At 55.0% G+C, this 18,557-nt stretch overlaps 1 protein-coding gene across 3 annotated transcripts; it reads right to left on the reverse strand.

Moving 5' to 3' along the window:
* Positions 1–804: 804 nt before the first annotated feature.
* On the reverse strand, positions 805–17,459 carry HEYL (hes related family bHLH transcription factor with YRPW motif like). 3 transcript variants are annotated; one of them, XM_036351754.1, is made up of 5 exons: positions 17,289–17,459; positions 10,228–10,294; positions 8,624–8,707; positions 7,021–7,102; positions 805–3,695 (listed from the first exon to the last, which is right to left on the reverse strand). In XM_036351754.1, the coding sequence occupies exons 1-5, from the start codon at positions 17,366–17,368 to the stop codon at positions 3,040–3,042; spliced, it is 969 nt and encodes a 322-aa protein (XP_036207647.1). In that variant the 5' UTR covers positions 17,369–17,459; the 3' UTR covers positions 805–3,039. The 3 variants fall into 3 exon arrangements, with proteins under 3 accessions (XP_036207647.1, XP_036207648.1, XP_036207646.1); XM_036351755.1 differs by having other exon boundaries at positions 10,228–10,290; positions 17,289–17,389; XM_036351753.1 differs by lacking the exon at positions 17,289–17,459 and having other exon boundaries at positions 10,228–10,521.
* Positions 17,460–18,557: the final 1,098 nt, after the last annotated feature.

An 18,557-nucleotide genomic window follows, 5' to 3' on the forward strand; every position in this document is an offset into this window, starting at 1 on the left:
TCCAGCAGTTCGAGTCCGGAAGATTCCTCACCTCCCCAGTTCATTTATTCAACAGATGTTTATAGAACATCGACTGAGCCAGGAACAATGCTTGGTGCGGGTTGCAGGGTAGAGCACACACTAGGCGTGGTCCCGGCCTCACGGAGCGTACATGCTGGTGGGGGAGACGGTCAGCCAATAAGCACACACGTTCGTGGTGCACAACAGCAAGTCCCTTATAAAGGGAAAGCATAGGGGACTTTGAGACAGGCTCACTATTCCAGCAGAATAGTCAGGGAAGGCCTCTCTGGAGGCGACTTTTAAGCCAAGGCCTGAGGCTATGCAGAGCTCAGCCAAGCCAAGGGTGGGGGAAGAGCATCCTGGGCCAGGGAACGGCATATGCAAAGTCCGGCATATGCAAAGTCCGGGACGGGGGAGCGTGGCTGGGATGTTGAGGAAATGAAGGTGGGCCAGGGTAGCAGGAGCACAGGGAACAAGACTGGGCTTGGCAAGAAATGAGGCTGAAAGTGAAGTTGAGACCAGAAGAGGAAAAGCTTGGATTTTATCTTTGGAATGAGAGGGTAATAGAGCAAGGGTTTTAAACCAGAATCAATATGTTATAATTTGCACGTTTAAAGCTCTCTCTGGTCTCTGCTAAGAAGTGATTGACAGGCAGAGGGGACGAGGACCTATGCAGGGCAGGATCTGGGGGCAGGTGATGTGGACAGCTCAGGGGGTGGCTGTGGGTTCAGAGTCGTGGATGGACTCCAGGGATAACTAAGAAGTAGGATCACTCAAACGTTCCCAGAATTTCAGAAGAATTTTTTTAAAAAACTTTATTGGATGTGTACAACACCCCCAGCAGTGGGGTGGGAGTCGGGGGCACCAGAAAGGCTTGGGAATATGAACAAAAGATACAAATCCTCAACCACAGAAACAATTATATCCAGTCACCTCCCCCCACCCCCCCCCCCAATCTCTTGGGGAGAATGAACCCAAGGCCAACAAAGATGCTGAGAGTTCTGGGCCCTTTCCACCTCCTTCAATGGTGTCAACAGATTCTTTTGGAGTTGGTGCTGGAAACAGGGGAATGGGATTCCCACTGCCCCACGGTGAGTAAATAAATGCTGGGGCTAGGAAGTCGCCAAACTATAGGACTGACCTGGTATCCTGGAAGTAGTGAGCCACCACCTGGGATAGCCACAGAGAGGGAGGAGGGGGAGGAAGGGGAGAGGGAGGAAGAAGGAGGGGAGGAGGAAGAAGAGTTCTTCCTGCCTTTTGTGAGAAAGTGGAGTTGGTCTTACCCTCTGCCACCTCCCCCTTCCCCCGTCCCAACCCCGGGAGCCTGCTGAAGCCCCGCCCTCTGTGGCTCCCTCGGGCACTCCAGGCAGTGGCCCCTCCTCCAAAGGACCCCTGTGCTCAAGGCTGCACATCTCGATGGTGCTGGACAGAAATCTGATGAAAGAATTACTTGAGCTCTACGGCCTCCTTGAGGAGCCTGTCTTTTCAAAAGAACTTTCTGGGTCATTTACATGATCTCTGCCCTCTGGCCCACTTCCCTGAAAAGGCCCTTTTTCGCTGGGGTTTCTGCAAACTCTACTTTTGAGCCCAGGGAGTCTCCTTCATTTAGCCCCTGGGGAGGGCAGTTCCATCGAAGGGTGGAGTGTGAGAATCTTCCCAGCGGTGACATTTGACGTGTTTAATAACCAGTGAGCAACATGCATCAACATTGCCCCAGGAGGGCTCCCTGACCTTAGGTCTGCTGGACTCTAACCAGCACAGGGGTGCTGGGGCAAAGCCATGTGGTGGGGGCCACTCAGAGCCACTCAGGGGAAGCAGGGAGTGGCCGTGGAGCACAGGTGTGTTTCTACATCTTAACAACAGGTCTGGCAACACTGGTCCCGTTGAATGTCAGTCCTGGGTCTGCCCCAACCTTGTCCAGCCTCTGCCCTCCCATGGGGAATGGTGGCTGGGCCATCTGTTCCCTCTGAGAGGACACGTGCCCTGGGTTGGAGCTGGGTCAGGAAACGGCCTGTGAGCAGAGCCAGCTGTGTGGAATCCTGGGTGAACAAGATCTCAGGCCCTCGACCCACCGTGTGACCTTGCAGGGCCAGGCCGCCTCTGCCTGCCCTTCCCCTGGGCCTCCTCGCAGCTATTTTCGTCCAGCCTACAGCCTTGGCTGTCCCAGCAGTCTGGGCTCCGTGAGCCGGATGCAAACCAGGCAGCACGAACGTCTGGTTCTGAATCCCAAGAGGATTCCTCTCCGGGCGCCATCACGTGGGAACAGGGCTGTTCACACCGTGCGCCCAGCAGGGACCACACGCCTGGAGGATGGTGACAGCGCAGGGCAGAGAGCTGGGTTCTCTGCTCAGTGCTGGCTCCGGTCTGAGCGCGCTGTCCCAGGCCTGGTGGTCAGGGTCATGGAGCCGCACTGCCGCCAGGAAACCTCCCAGCTGTGTGCGGGGAACTGCTGGTCAGCTGGTGGGAGGGTGTCTGCAGCTGGAAGAGGGCAGCAGCAGGCCCTGAGGGGCTCCTGGCCGTGGCCGCGGTGGACAGCAGCTCTGTCCTGTGGTTTGCTGTGCTGGGTGGGCAGGAGACAGGTGGGCAGGGCAGACACTGGGTTCCAGCCCCTGGGGCCTGGGCAGGCTGCAGCCAGTCAGTCACTGCTCCTGGTTGAGGTGTGAGCTCTCTTGGGAAGCAGCCAGCCTCAGTCCACTGTGCTTTTAGGTCAAAGCTCTGTTCCCAGAGCCGAGATTCATGCCTGCTGCCGTGTGTCCCGGGGCAGGAGAGGGGTCCGGGCGCAGCTCTTACTAGTAGGTCTTCCGGAACTCATCTGTCCAGGTCAGAAGTGAGAGCAAGCCCCTGAGATGAGAAGAGCTGCAGGAGAGCCGGTGGGAAAGCTGGGAGGAGCCGTTAGGAGGGGATAAGGGTCCAGGGAGCAGGGGCCTCTGGTGGGTGAAGATGCCGGCACTCATGAGCCAGTCCAGGGGGCAGGGCTGAAAAGGCAGAGCCACTTTCAGCTCCTGGAAAAGAATTCTCCTCACTCAGGGGGAGGGCAGCTTAGAAAGCCCCCACTTCCGTGATCTCGGGGGCCCAGGAGTGGCAGAGCACAGCCCCCGCGGGGGAAGAGGGCCTGGGGGCCGGGACACTGGCATAAGCAGGGGACCTCCCGACAGCAGGGGCCGTGGGGGGAGAAGACGGCAGGAGGGGTGCCATGTGGCTGCTCCTGGCTGCCCTGCCGCTGGGGGCCATGGGCAGGGGGACAGCTGGCCTCTCCAGAGGGCGGACCCTCCGGGCAGAAGGTGCCCCTCGACTGGGCAGCACATTCCTCCGGGCTGGCAAGAGGGTGCCAGCGGCTCTGCGCATGGGAGCGGTTCGGAGAACTGGGGCAGGGTAAGTGAGAGAGGAGGCGCTGGGGAGGAGGGGGCCGGGCACTCTTCCTAGGATGGCAAGCTGGCTGTTGGGGGCCGACAGCCCTGGACAGCTGTGGAAGAAGGACCAGGGCCAGGCAGGGAAGGCCAGGGGGCTGGCAGGGGTGGGGGAAGGCTCCATCTCGGCTGCATAGCTGTTGAGGTGGGAGAGAAGGCGAATCCGCACGGGGTCCGCACGGCTGCTGGGTCCTTCCAGGACCCCCAGGTACCTGACAACCTCGGTGAGGCACTCCCGGAAACCGATGCTCCGGAAGTCAACGGCCAGGGTCCGGGCATCAAAGAATCCTGCAAAGCGAGGCGTGATGAATAAGGGCATGCCCAGAGGGAACACAACCAGGAGCCAGGGGTCAGTCGGCCCAAGTTCTGGACCAGCCTTCCCCACTGGCTGCCTGGGTGACCCCGGGCCCCTCACCTCTCTGAGCCCCGGTCTCTCCACCTGTAAAGTGGGAAACATCCCTACTGGGGGAGAGGGGCTGGGTTGTGAGCATCAGATGAGTTCACTAAACTATGAAGCGTTACAAAATGTAAAGTATTGTTTCAGCACAATTTGTGATTAATAATACGAAGAAGAAACTGCGACCAAGAAAGTAGAGACTTGCAGGGGTGAAAGGGCTGTGCGCATGGAGCGGAGGCCAGCCCGGCCTGCTGATGTGGGCAGGCGCTGGGAGACCCCTTGGAGAAGGCCGTGAGTACAGTGTGGCAGGAAGCCTGAGGCCTTTGGAGGCCACTTCACAAGCTGCCTGACCATGGACAAGTCTCTTAATCTCTCTGTGCCTCAATTTCCTTAGCTGTAAAATGGGCATGTAACAGTACCTGATGCATTGACTTGTGAGGGTAAAATGAAATGAAATGGTGCACAGCCCGGCCAGCATGGCTCAGTGGTTGAGCATCGGCCTACGAACCAGGAGGTCAGGTTTGATTCCGGTCAGGGCACATGCCCAGGTTGCGGGCTTCATCCCCATTGTGAGGCATGCAGGAGGCAGCTGATCAAAGATTCTCTCTCATCACTGATGTTTCTATCTCTCTCTCCCTCTCCCTTCCTCTCTGAAATCAATAAAAATAAAAAATGATGAAAAAGGCTCTAACTGGTTTGGCTCAGTGGATAGAGCGTCGGCCTGCGAACTGAAGGGTCCCAGGTTCGATTCCGGTCAAGGGCATGTACCTTGGTTGCGAGCACATCCCCAGTGGAGGGTGTGCAGGAGGCAGCTGATCAATGTCTCTCTCTCATTGATGTTTCTAGCTCTCTATCCCTCTCCCTTCCTCTCTGTAAAAAATCAATAAAAATATATTTTAAAAAAATAATAAAAAAGAAATGGTGCACAGGAATGCTCAGCAAGGTAAACGCTAGCCACCATGTACAGGCTGCTTGCCAACCAGCCCCAAGGCCGTCTGGAAAGTGATTCCGCTTGGCCCTCAGCGGCTGCCCTCAGGCTGGGCACCCTGTCTTGGCTGATTTCACTGAGGAATGGTCAGATGGACTGCCCACTGCCTCTCCACACCTGTCCTTCTCTCCACACCACCTTCTGGGCAGACTCAGAACAGCCCCCGTGAGCAATGGCCTCAGGACTATAGCAGCAAACATCTGGTCCCTGGTTCACAGCCAAGGCCCTCGCACAGGGGCAGCTGGGCAGGAGCCGATGTTTGCAGTCAGGTCTCCTTGGAAGTGAGTGCACCAGTTCTGCTGTATGCTTAGCTGTGCTGGCCGTGAGCAGTCCCTTCGCCTTCTGTGTTCACTGTGTGTTTGTTTTTAATGCTTTTTTAATTGATTTTTAGAGAGAGAAAAGGAAAGAGAGAGAGGAAGGGAGGGAGAGAGAAAGAGATATATAAAAACACAGATGAGAGAGAAATATGGATCACCTGCCTCCTGCATGCTCCTACTGGGGATCGAGCCCAAAACTCGGGCATGTGCCCGGATTGGGAATCAAACCGGTGACCTCCTGGTGCATGGGTTGACCTCAATCACTGAGCCACACTGGCCGCGCTTCACTGTTCTTTCTACTAATGTTTTCTGAGTTCTTACTTAGCACTTAATTTGCATTTTTAAAGTTAATTTTCATAAAACCCCCTTTTTTTAACAATTGATTTTAAATAGAGGGAGAGAGGGGGAGAGAAGAAGAAGGGCACAAAAACCCTTTTATTATTCTCATTTTAGAGATGAGGAAACTGAGGAATAGAGAAGTTAAATCATTTGTCCCAGGACATAAAGCTAGTAACAGTAGAGCGAGGATTCCAATCCAAAGCCAACGCTCCCCACCACAATCCTCGTCTTCCTATGAGGCCTTAGCCAGAAGATGGGGGTGACAGCAGCCCCACCCACGAGGTTTCTGTGAGAACCAAGTGAGATAACATTAGTGAAAGCATCTGAAACGATAAAATGCTGCCCCGGGATTAGTCACTATTTGTCTTAGTTGGAGAACCACAAATGCAGCTTGAACTCTCTCCCCACTGGCTGATCAGTGACACAAGTTTCCACTGCTGGCCGTGCTTTCCTGTGGCAGTTCTCCGAGTGACCACCTGCATGGGGGTCATCGGCCGTGCTTCCGAATCTTACAAATTCCCGAACTCCAGTCCAGACCCACTGCCTCAGAATCTCTGGGGTGAGGCCCACGACCCTGCCTGCCCCCAGATGACACTGCCCCCCACTGAGAGGACTGGTTGGGCCACTTAAAACGCAATCGTCCCCTCCACAGGGAGTAAGCTAAGGTTTTAGGGCTTAGGTCTTTGTGGCCAGATCTGTGGAGCTTTCAAGGCTTCCCAATTGTGAAGTCACAAAAATACCCAGAGAGGCTCCAGGTAAACAAAATTTCTGTTTGTCCAGAAGTCTTTTTTTTTTTTTATAAATAATTTTTAAAATATATTTTATCGATTTTGTACAGAGAGGAAGGGAGAAGGATAGAGAGTTAGAAACATCGGTGAGAGAGAAACATCAATCAGCTGCCTCCTGCACACCCCCTACTGGGGATGTGCCTGCAACCAAGGTACATGCCCTTGACCAGAATCGAACCTGGGACCCTTCAGTCCGCAGGCCGACGCTCTATCACTGAGCCAAACCAGTTAGGGCTGTCCAGAAGTCTTTTTAAAGCTACAGGCCCATGACTGTGTTGTAACAGACTAGTTCAGAATAACAGAAGGAGTTACACGCGTGTTCTGCTACAATCCTGAGACTGAGCTTCAGCGGTGAGCATGACGTATGAGCCAGCACTGCCGAGGACACAGCAGCCCAGGGAGCTAGACTAGCGGGAGGCACACAGGTGAACCATCCGTGGCTGAAAATCTCTGGCCGGTTGCTCCCACTGGGACCCCAGGGAGAAGGAGCTCGCTCAGGCTGATGCTTAACGAGGCCCGGGGGTGGGTCAGTAGGAACAGTCTGTTGGAGAAGGAGTGGAGCTGAGGAAAGCGCTGGGACAAACGGAGACACTGAGAGTGGAGAGAGAGGTGCCAGAAAAAGAGACAAGCTTTGCGAATGTTCCACCTGGATCTGCTTCAGCTTCTCCACGGACCGTGAGCTCCAGGAGGGCAGGGGCCACATCTACTTTGCTCATTGGTGTATCCCCAGGGCCCAACCCCGAGACACTGGCTAAATGACCCCGGAGGAGCAGCACATCAGTACCTGTCCCACCAGTCGCGTGGAGCATTTTCAAGTGATCCACCGTCATCTGCAGAACCTCGGCTTTCTCCAGCTTGGAGGAGCCCTGTGTGTACAGACACAGAGGAGTGTTTCCCTTCCTCTCTCTAAAAATCAGTTTTAAAAAACATCTAGCGCTCAGCTCCCCTGCACAGAGTCATCGGCACCCACTGTGTCCGTTTCCCCATCTTCCTCCCACTCCATCACTGCCTGCGATTGGGCATCTGCTTTGGCCAAGGTCTTCGAATCTAATCGATTCTCTTCAGTTCTCCTGTTAGCGCACTTGCCCTCTGCACGGCTGACCATGCGTTCTGAAACCTCTGCTTCCTTGACTCCCACGGCACCCCTTTTCCTTGGCTTTCCTTTCACCGGGCCTCTTGCTCTGGCTGTCTCTGAAAACCGTGGTGTCCCCAGTGGGGGTTGGCTCACTGTTCTCACTCTGCACACTCTCTGCAGAGGATCTCGTCTGTCTGCCTGGCTCCATACACCAGCACCAGAATGCCGCTCCTGAACCACCCCCCCCTCCCCCCGTCCACCTCCTAGGCCAGCCGTGGGCAAACTACGGCCCGTGGGCCGGATCCAGCCCATTTGAAATGAATAAAACTATTGAAAAATAAGACCGTACCCTTTTATGTAATGATGTTTACTTTGAATTTATATTAGTTCACACAAACACTCCATCCATGCTTTTGTTCCGGCCCTCCGGTCCAGTTTAAGAACCCATTGTGGCCCTCGAGTCAAAAAGTTTGCCCAACCCTGGGGACCTAGGCCCTCTCTCTGGGGACCCACGTTCCTACTCACCCCACCCAAGGGCTGGCTTATCATCTTACCCCCAAGAGTACTCCTCCTCTATTCTCTCTCGGGAAATGTTCTGTAAGCCTCCAGCATCACCTGGTCTCCCAGGTGAAACCTGAGGGTCAGCCCGCATGGGAGTGCCTTGAAGGCAGGTATCAGGTCTAGCTCATAACTGGGCTTGTGAAGGTTTTAGCGAACGCCCGTGGGATGACTGACTTGTTCTCACCAGCAGAAGAGAACACACATGGCCCATGACCGGCCTTTGGAGCACAGGTGAGTCTTTGAGGCTGCCTGATTAAAGCAGCCTGTCTGACTTCCACTGCCATCCTCCACCCCGACATGTTCAACGTCAGAGTGCTCCCTCCCTGAGCAGCCTGTTTCGCTCTCAGATAGCTTCGGAAAAGTCAGTAGGGTAGAGGGTTAGGGCACTTCAGAGTCACAGAGTTCCATGTTCTAGTTCTGCTCTGCTATTTACTAGCTGTGTGACCCGGTGTAGGTTACTTCACCTCTCTGTGCTTCAGTTTCCTTAGCTGTGCAATGGGCATAACAATCCCTGCTCTTCAGGATCATTTTGAGGATTCAATTCAATGGGATGTTGGCTATAAAGCCATAACCCCTGAGATACCTCTGTAAGTATATATTTCCATTCCCCTTATCTCTGGCCAGTGACAGATATCAGCAAATGACATCACAGAACTGCGGGCAGCTGTTAACAATAAGGGATGCCCTGATTCAGGAACCTTCTCTGCCACTCACACAGATCTCCTACAGCACAATCAGCAGCGCCACATACCTGCTTCTCAAAGGCGGTGGGGACCAAGCGCCGCAGTTCAGAAAGGCTGCTGTTGATGCGGTCTCGACGCCGCTTCTCTATGATCTGAAAAACGACGACGAGAGTTTACACGCGGGCACGTCACAGATCAACATGCCCTGACGGACATTCACTCATATTTTCCTTCACAATACTTTTGTGGGGGAGATAAATCTATTCTTACTTTATGGAGGGGGAAACTGAGGCTCAGAGAGGGGCAGTGACTTGTTTAAGGTCACAGCAAGGAATGCAAAGTTGGGAGAACTCAGCTCTCTTGTCTTCATCTGAAGGGGGATATGCTAAACGGTTAACCACCGGCCCAGCACCAACCAATCAGAACAGGGACACCACCCGAGGCCAGAGCGGCCCTGGAGACCCCTGCTGGGCCAGGAGGCCTGAGGAACCTTGGGCATTGCCTTTCTTCTCCAGCTGTGAAGGTTTTCATTCACTCCATCTCAGTCTCATCTCACCGCAGTGGCAGCAGAGTGCTGATGGCAGGGCAGGAATTATGACCCCGATTTTACAAATCAAGAAAATGTGGGCTGGCCCTAGCTGGTTTGGCTCAGTGGGAAGAATGTCGGCCTGAGGACTGAAGGGTCCCAGTTCAATTCTGGACAAGGGCACGTCCCTGGGTTGCAAGCTCGATCCCTGGCCCTGGCCAGGGCACGTGCGGGAGGCAACCAATTGATATGTCTCTCTCCCATTGATGTTTCTCTCTCTGTCTCTCCCCCTCCCTTCCACTCTTTTTGGAAATCAATGGAAAACTATCCTCAGATGAGGATTAACAACAACAACGAGAGAAAATGAGGGCTGGATGGAAGTGGTTTGTGTGAGGTTGTCTGGTTAGTGAGTGGCAGGGCTGGTGCCCAGTGCAGATGCACAGCTGCATCTTGGGGGGAAAGTGGGGCTGGGATAAGATGGCCCACAGCAAGCAGGGGCATCGTCTTCTTTTGTCCCCCTCACTTACCCCTCAGCACACAGAGAAAAAATGAAAGTTCTGGGTTCAGAGAGAAGAAGGTTAAGGCTGGGATGGATAATATTGGCTAATTGTGTGTCATGTATTGCTCTGAGTGTGTCACATTAATTCCCTTAATCTTCAAAACAACACTTGGAGCCCTAGCTGGTTTGGCTCAGTGGATAGAGCATTGGCCCTCGGACTGAAGGGTCCTGGGTTCGATTCCGGTCAAGGGAATGTATCTTGGTTGCAGGCTCAATCCCAGGCTCTGGTCAGGGCATGTGAGGGAGGCAAACAATCGATGTCTCCCTCTCACATCCATGTTTCTCTCTCTCGGTCTCTTCCCCCTCCCTTCCATTCTCTCTAAAAAATTCAATGGAAAAATATCCTCGGGTGAGAATTAACAACAAAAATCCCCAACACTTTCGGGTAGGTGACGTTATTATGTCAGGTACACAGCTGATGAAGTGAGGCACAAAGAGGTGAAGTGTCCTGCCCAAGGTCACCCGCTAGCCACTTGCAGAGTCAGGATTTGAACCCAGGTCGTCTAGCTCAAGGTGATGTTCCTGACCAGGTCTCTGGAGGCTAGGCCCCTGGGGACCCAGCGTAAACCTCTAGCCGAGACACTCACCCCTCTGCGCTTCTTCCGGGCTTGCATCTGCGAAGGGCTGGGGGTGGACAGCGGCCTGGCCATCTGGCTGGAGAGGAAGAGAAAGGCACATTTTTCAGAGCTGGAGGACCATCTCCCTGGCCTGGGGTGACCTCGTGGGCGAGCACAGCCCCCTGCTGGGCGTCTGTGGTCTCCCAAGCTGGGAGGAAGCAGGGGCAGGCGTGGGAGGGGACGCATTCTCTCCCTTCTCCCCGGGGCCCATTCCTCCTGGGTCAAGTCCTTCCCTGCCCTGGGTTAACTGCCCCAGGGCGGCGGGGTGGGGGGCGGCGGGGGGAGATGTCTGGTGGGGGGCGGTGGCGGGGGAAGGAGGTCTGTGCTCGTTCTCAGCCCCGGCGGGCGGCGGAGCAAGCTCCTCTCTCGTCTCTCCCGCTGCTGGAGGGCGGGCATCGGAACCACGGTCAGCCACTCCGGCTGCTGCAACCCGATCCCCGGGCGGGGCGGGCGAGGGCAAGGGCCAGCGGCGGCCAGCGGGTTGGGTTTCAGAGGGAGCCGCTGGGAACGAGCGTGGAAAGAGCAGATGCCGCCGCTTCCCACGGGCCGGGCGCGCCGGCTGCCCGCCCTCCGCCCAGGCTGCAGCTGCCGCCACCTCCCACGCAGCGCGGCTGGGGGCGCGGGGAGCGGCATGCGGGTCACAGGCCACGCTCGGACTCTCGGGACACTGCTCGGCCTCCCCAGAAGCCCCCAGACCGGCATCACTGCGCCCCTCTCCCCGCCCCCCTCCGAAGGCCCAGCCAAAGGAGGGATGTTTGCTCGCATCCCAGGAGTTTCCATCACAGGGAAGGGGCCTAGCCCTCGGCCTTTTCCTGCCCGACTGGCCGAAACCCTCCCCAGCCCAACTGCTCGCCCTCCTAACGGTCTCCTGCTTCAGAGGCCTCTCCGAATGCAGGGCATTGGCTAGGCGGCACTGAGGCCATTCATCTGGCCAACACCCAGAGGTGCGGTCCAGGCCCCACCCTCCAGACCCTCAGCTTCATGGAGAGAACCTTAGACAAGGTGACTCCTGCCATGTCAAATGCAAAATGCCACCCATCTGAACAGGAACCATGAGCTTGCCTCCACCTCTCACTCGTCCCCTTCTCCCTGGGTTCCCGCCTCAGTGAAGCCACCCTGTCTTCTGGTTCTGCAAGGGCAACACCTGGCCACCGTCTTTGATTCCCCCTCGGTCCTTATCCCACCTCCTCAAAACCTAAAATACATCTCACATCTGCCCTGCTCATCTCCCCTGCAGCTCCGAGGGCCAAGCCCCATCATCTTTCATCCAACAACTGCAGGGGTCTACTGCTGGGTCCCTTTGCACCACACCTGCTACCCTCTACAAGCAGGCAGAGCCATCATTTAAATGCAAATCTGATCTTGTCTTAAAACTCCTCAAGGGTTTCCCCAAGCTTTTAGGATCCAGACCACCATCTTTCAGGTGGCCCAGCGGGGCCCTGCCACCTTCTAGACCAGTGATGGCGAACCTATGACACTCATTTTTTTGGTTGATTTTTCTTTGTTAAGTGGCATTTAAATATATAAAATAAATATCAAAAATATACATCTTTGTTTTACTATGGTTGCAAATATCAAAAAATTTCTATATGTGACACGGCACCAGAGTTAAGTTAGGGTTTTTCAAAATGCTGACACGCCGAGCTCAAAAGGTTCACCATCACTGTCCTAGACTCACCTCTCTTTTGCTCTCTGTGTTCCAGCCTGTGAATGTACTAACTCCTTCCTGTGGTCACATGTTCCCCTAGCCTAGCGTTCTCTCCCCACCACAGCTCCTTGCCCCCAAGCTCCAGCCCTGTTGCCTGATAATATATACCACCCTCAGGTCTCAACTCAAATGTCACCTTCCTAGGGAAGCCTTTTCTTTTTCTTTTCTTTTCTTTCTTTTTTTTTTTTTTAAATCCTCACCCAAGTGAGGTTATTTTTTCCATTGATTTTTAGAGAGAATTGGAGGGAGGAGGAGGGTGGAGAGAAAGAGAAGGAAGAGAGAGAGAGAGAACAGAGAGACAAACATCACATGAGAGAAACACATGGATTGGTTGCCTCCCACAGTCACCCTGACCAGGCCAGGGATTAAACCTGCAACCGAGGCACATGCACTTGACTGGGAATTGAACCCAAGACCCCTTGGTCTGAGGGCCGATGCTCTAACCACTGAGCAACGGGCCAGGCCATGGGGAAGCCTTTTCTGGGGTCCCCCTCCTACTAGGTACTCATCCCCTACTCTACATTCCCCGGTGTCCTGCATTCACAGCACTTATGACCCTTTGTTGTTTTACATGATTGTTTGGTTAATGTCTGTCTCTCTAACAAGTCTGAAAGCTCCATGAGGTCATGACCCATGTCTGTCTCATTCACTATTGTAGCCCCATCCTCAGGGAGTGCTTGGAACATGGCAGAGCTCATGGCTGAGCTCCCTCCTGTCCTCATCTTTGGCATCACTGTCGTAGGCCTTTGTGGAATGGGGGCATCTGAGGCTCACCAGGAAGGTCCCAGTCCCCATGATTACTCTTTTGATGTCCGAGGTTGGGTAATTTTCATCATCGGCTCGAAGAGAGAAGGTTGCAGGGAGAGACCAGACCAACATTCGTCAGATCCTGCTGCTATGCTCTGGCTTTGTGCAGCCACATCTGGAAAAGGATAGCTCCATCCACACATCTGGACAAGAAGGTCTGGTAAAAGACCAGTGAAAGCTCCTGGGAGGGATGGCCCAGCAAGCCAGGTTCAGGGAACAGATGGCAAGACCCTGAGCTCTGTAGGGCAGCTTGTTTACAGAGCTTCACTGGGGACAAGCCCCGAGAGCCAAGGTATCTAAGAAACACAGCCTTTGTCCCCCCAGGCTGGATAAGGCATCGCTAGGGGTATTGGGTTTGCTTTACTCACGTCACTGCCTCTGAGCCTGATCCCTCCTCAGGGACCATCTGTTGGAGGCTGACGCACCCCTTTCAGGGCAGGTGGCTCTGCCCTCCCTTTTCCCAGTCCCCTGGCCCCTCATTCTCTGCAGTCTTATCCCACTCCCACAGCCAACAGGCAAACCTCACCTCACAGCTTCCCTGGCATCGCTAAGTACATACTCGCCCTGTGAGCCTAACGCAAGCCCCATTTTACAGAGGAGCATGCCAAGGCTCAGCAGCTGAGGCAGTTTGCAGCTGACGCAGCTGCTGAGGAGCAAAGCCAGCATGGGAAGCCATGTCTTCTGGCTCCAAATCCAGCATTGTTTTCCCTCTTAATTCCCATTTCCTGTATGTCTGAATAGCCCTCCAGTCCCCTTATCCTTAAAGTTCCCAAGGGCTCAGTGTGTGCTCATTTCCAGGCTGTGATCTGGCCCTGACACTGACAGGGAGGAGGTTTGAGAGCTTCTTGGCTGAGAGTCTGAAAAGAAGGTAGATTGTCACGGACCCAGAGAAGATATGTTGACCACCACGATCTGCTCCATGGCCCTCGAGTGGCCCCTAGCCAGAATCCTGGGGTGGGGACAGTTTTCTAGGTGGTCTGGCTGCCAGTCCTGGCCACCCTCAGTGCTCACCCTCAGTTTCCCCTTGGGAGCTCCCCTGTGGAGCCCTTGTAGATAATCCCACTCATTTTGCATCAGCCAAAGGCAGAATGGCAATGTCCTCAACGAAGGGATTCCAGACAGCACTGAGCCCACTGGTAAAATGAGGAAACTCCGAGAGGGGAAGGGATCTGCTCCAAGCCACACAGCAAATTAGAAGAAATTTCAAGTTTCTTGCCTTTTAATCCAGTGCTCTTACCAGTGCACCCCATATAGTCATTGTCACAACTTGTAAAATTCATAGCCAGTACTTTTTGTTCTAGATAGCATGTCCACAACTACTTGTCTTATTTATTGCACAATAGCCCTGGGAGTTAAGTATTACTGAGGCCATTTCATTTCATATTTAGGAAAAACCATCATTGGACAGATGGAGTGACAGAGACACAGAGAGTTAAGAATCAAGGCCAGTAAGTCCAGTCTTCAGACTTCCAGTCTCTTTGTTACACTACGGCCTCATGAACTTGTACCCTCCAACCCCTTAGCGAGCACCATTAATTGGAAGTTACCTTGCGCCAAAGCAGGGAGACATGTTTTGGGTTCGTTGCTTTATCAACGCCTCACCCTGTGAGGTAGGTATTAGCATCCCCATTTTGTAAGGGAAAAAACGGATGTTCAGAGATGCCCAAGTGAATGGTGGTGGGAGTCGAACTCAGGTCCATCTGACTTCAAAGTCCACTATGTGCCTTAAAACACATGAAGGAACAACCCTCAGACCCTGACCCAGTGCCTGACAGGGGGCAGGTGCTCATTAAATGTTTGCAGGAGGGGAAGGGAGAGGCTCTATCCCAGCATGTGTCAGGGGGCTGGGTTCAGAGAGGAGCTCTGTGAGTGATTCCCACGGCTGAGGCAGGATACCACCACCAGGCAGATGCCCACAGTGACAAGGAACACACTCTGCTCTTTACTCTCACATCTCTGAGGGGGGGTGAGGGGGTGCGCCCTGCCTCTGACCCCCAGGGAGGCTGGCTGCCCCAGTTCCCTAGCCCTTGCCACTGTTTATCTGGCTGTCTTTGTACATGAAGCTCTTCTTCTCTGAGAGTTCCCTGAGGGCAGCGGCTGGGCAGGATACATCTGGGCCCCTCGGCGCCCAGCCTAGGGTCTGGGCCACAGCAGGCATCGTTCAGTGATCCCTGAATTGAAGCATTGATGTCTGCTGGGGGGAGGGCTCTTTGGTGAGCGCTACAAAGAGGGGTCTATAAGTCAGCTCTGCCAGATGTCCAACTGCTTTCTCTCCTCTGATGGGGTCTGCTCCTCTAAGAATGGAGACAGTCTCTCAAGGGCTCTAGCTGAAAGGACAAAATGCTGCGAAGGAAAAGACTGCCCGCTGATCCTGGAGCAGCCCAATGCCACCCCCTTCAGGAAGCCCTCCCTGCTGCCTTTGGTTATAAGTGACCTCCACCTTGTTTGGGTGACTTCACAGCCCCAGTCTGTCTCTCTGTCCATCGTCCATGCTGTCCACGGTCTTTGTGTGACCTGGAAGGGCACTGGCCAAGCTGCAAGTTCTTAAAAGACAGAAGCCAGCTCTGATCAGCCTAGCTCTCTGGTATCTGTTTCGTGCCTCTGATTCATGAAGACCCAATGACACTGAATTTGAGACCCCCCCCCCACCCCCCTCATCACTACCACGTGGTGCTAGGCTCTTCCCCCGCACCCAGCAGACACAGACTCAGAGAATTACTTGTCTAAAGAGTGGGTTTTGCCTGGCTGGTATGGCCCAGTGGTTGAGCACTGATGGTCATGGTTCGGTTCCCAGTTAGGGCACAAACCCAGGTTTCTGGCTCGATCCCCAGTAGGGGGCATGCAGGTGGCAGCCGATCAATGATTCTCTTATCATCGATGTTTTTATCTCTCTCTCCCTTTCTCTCTGAAACCAATAAAATATATATATATTTTTAAAAAGCAGGGTTTTTTTGTTTTGTTTTGCTAAACAACTTAAACAGGCTATTAAGTTGCATGGAAAATTGTTATATATCCCAAAATGCAATGTACAGGATGCAAGGGCGATATCTATTGCCTTACCTCCAATTATAAGCTATAGATAATTGCAAGCTGGTGGCATTTTTTAAAAGCTGGTGACATTTTACTAGGATTTGTGATTGAGGCAGGATCCCCTAGTCTCAGAAACTGGAGATCATTGAACCTATGAAATGCCCTCAAAAACATCCCTAAGAATAAAATGAACACCCTCCCCCCTTCCAATTCTGTTCTAGAGAGTCAGATCTGGGTGAGCCCTTCTGTCCACCCTATTACACTGCTGAGGCAACAGGTGCACAATGGGAAAGCAATGGCCCAAGGTCACATGGTGAGTTAGTGGCAGATTTGGGCTGGGACCCCGGCCTGCAGGCACCCAGTCAGCCCTTGTTGCTCTTTCAGGTTCTGGGTATCATGTGTTGGGTTCCTGACACTAATTAATTGTTTGCTTGGGGCTAGGTCGTGTGCTAAGCTTGGCATATACTATCTCATTTGATTTTCCCAATATTCCCATGAGAATGGGTCTATTATTTATACCTATTTTATTTTTAATCCTCACCTGAGGACACACTTAGAGGGGGAGAGAGAGAGAGGGAGAGAGAGAGGGAGAGAGAGAGGCAGAAGAGAAGAGAAGAGAAGAGAAGAGAAGAGAAGAGAAGAGAAGAGAAGAGAAGAGAAGAGAAGAGAAGAGAGGAAACATCAATCAGTTGTCTTCCCTGCATGCCCCTACTGGGGGGTCAAACTTGCAACCCAGGTATTTTCCCTGACGGGAATGGAACCACCAACCTTTAGTGCACAGGACGACCCTCAACCAACTGCACCACTCCGGCCGGGCTATATCCACTTACAGATGAGGAAACCGAAGCTTGGGCTGTTCACAGAACTGCGAAGTAGCAGAACTGTCCGACTACATACATGTGCAGTTTGTTCTACAGGTTTGAAGCAGGTCCGAATAGTTACCAAGAGCAGACAGACCGCGGCAGTCGGTGGTGCAATAGAAAGGGCGCTGGGATTGGAGCCTAGGCCCGCGCCCTGACCATGGGCACGCCAGCTCTGGCTTTCTTCAATCAAAACCGTAGTCAAAGTCCTATTTGCTCAAAGGACAGGCGTCTTTCTTCCCCGAGACGTACTATATGAAAAGTGCACCCAAATTAGGGTCAAGTTGGGACCGGATGGCTGTGCTGCACCGTGGGTCCCGGACAGGGGGTGTGCCAGCAGTCTACGAGGCTTTTCCCTAAGCGCCTCCTCGCCAACAGCCTCACCTGGGCACCTCGACAGAAAGAGGCCACTCATTGGACGGACATTAGACCCGCGAGCTGAACCTGTCTGCATCCGAGCACCCCCAGCCCTAATGGCCGAGGGCAGCACCCGCACCCCACCCTCCACCCCCGCACACACCTGCGGGCCCGCGCCCACGCCTGCGCCTCGGGAGACGGCGGCCGCAGCGAGGACCCGTCTCCGCGCCCGCGGGGCCCGCAGCGCGCTCAGCCCGGCCGGCCCTTACCTGAGCTCTCCCTCGCGGCCCACGTCGATGGGGCCGTCGGACTCGCCGTCGGAGCCGCTGGGCTGCCGGGGCCGCTTCATGGTGAGTGCCGGCTGCCGGGTCTCCGCCGGGCGCTCCGGCTCCGGCCGGGAAGTCGGCCCCGCCCCGGCCCCGCCCCGCGGGCGCCGCCGCCGCCGCCCTTTCCCAGGGCCCTTCTCTGCGCCGGGCCCGGCGGCCGGCGCCCCTCGCCCCCGCGGTGACGCGCCGGCCCAGCCGTGGGAAGGCCCCGGGCGGTCGCCGCCCCCACCGATGGCTGGGAGGTCCGGCTCCGCTCCGCCGCCTCGGCCGCCGCGCGCTGGGTGGCCTTTGGCAGGTGCCCCGGAGGCCTCCCGGGAAGCCGGGGTCCCCGTCTGTCCCCAGTTTGCCCCGGGCGCTGCGGGTCTGGGGAGGCGCCGCTCCGCGGTGATGCCCCAGCTTATGCCAAGGTCGACCCCACCGGCTCCGGCGGGCGGCGTTGGGGTTCTGGGTGCGGCCGACACGTCCGGTTTGGTGAGGGTTGGTGGGTGGCTGTGGCCTGATCCTGGACAAGAATCCCCCAGCAGCTTCTCCCAAGGGGGTCCAAAGCAAGTAGAGTGTGTGTGTGTACTTGGGCTGTGCCTGTGGACATGTGTGGAGGAGGGCCTGCCACCACAATCAAGTGTCCCCCCACACAGGCCTTCCCAGATGACCAACCCCATTCTCCAGATGAAGGGGTGGCTTCCTGGGTCCTGGCGGGTGAGTCAAAGGCGGGAGGTCTCTGCCCTGCCACGTGCAGCCTGCCTTCCCATCTCCCTGGCCGTGAAGTCCCCTCCCAGGATGCTCCCACCTGCTTCCTTCCGAGCCTTGGGGACTCCTCTGAGGTACTGGCCCAGGAGATGGCAGGTGAATCTCCTGTGAGTCCCCCTCCCTAGGGGCTGGAGCACCCATTGAGTGAACAGTTTGGTGTGTTGGGGGTAGGCTGGAGGTGCCTCCCTGCTCCCCCTTTGCCGCCTGCAGCAGCTTCAGAGTGAGCCCTCTCTGGCCCTCTTGGCCTCCCAGGCCAGATCTGAAGCTGATTCCCAGAGACACACCACCACCACCACCACCATCTAGTCAGGTCTTGAGGGACCTTGGTCAGAGCCAGTCAACATCAGCAGTCCCATTTGGGGATGACAGCAGACTCTCAGGTCTGCCCACACCCTCACCCCACCCCCACCTCCACCCCCTCTATCCACTAAATGCTGGTAGTACCTGCCTCGGTTGTGCAATTAA

The sequence above is a fragment of the Myotis myotis genome, unplaced genomic scaffold (assembly GCF_014108235.1).
Source record: "Myotis myotis isolate mMyoMyo1 unplaced genomic scaffold, mMyoMyo1.p scaffold_m19_p_2, whole genome shotgun sequence".
Taxonomy (NCBI): Eukaryota; Metazoa; Chordata; class Mammalia; order Chiroptera; family Vespertilionidae; genus Myotis; species Myotis myotis.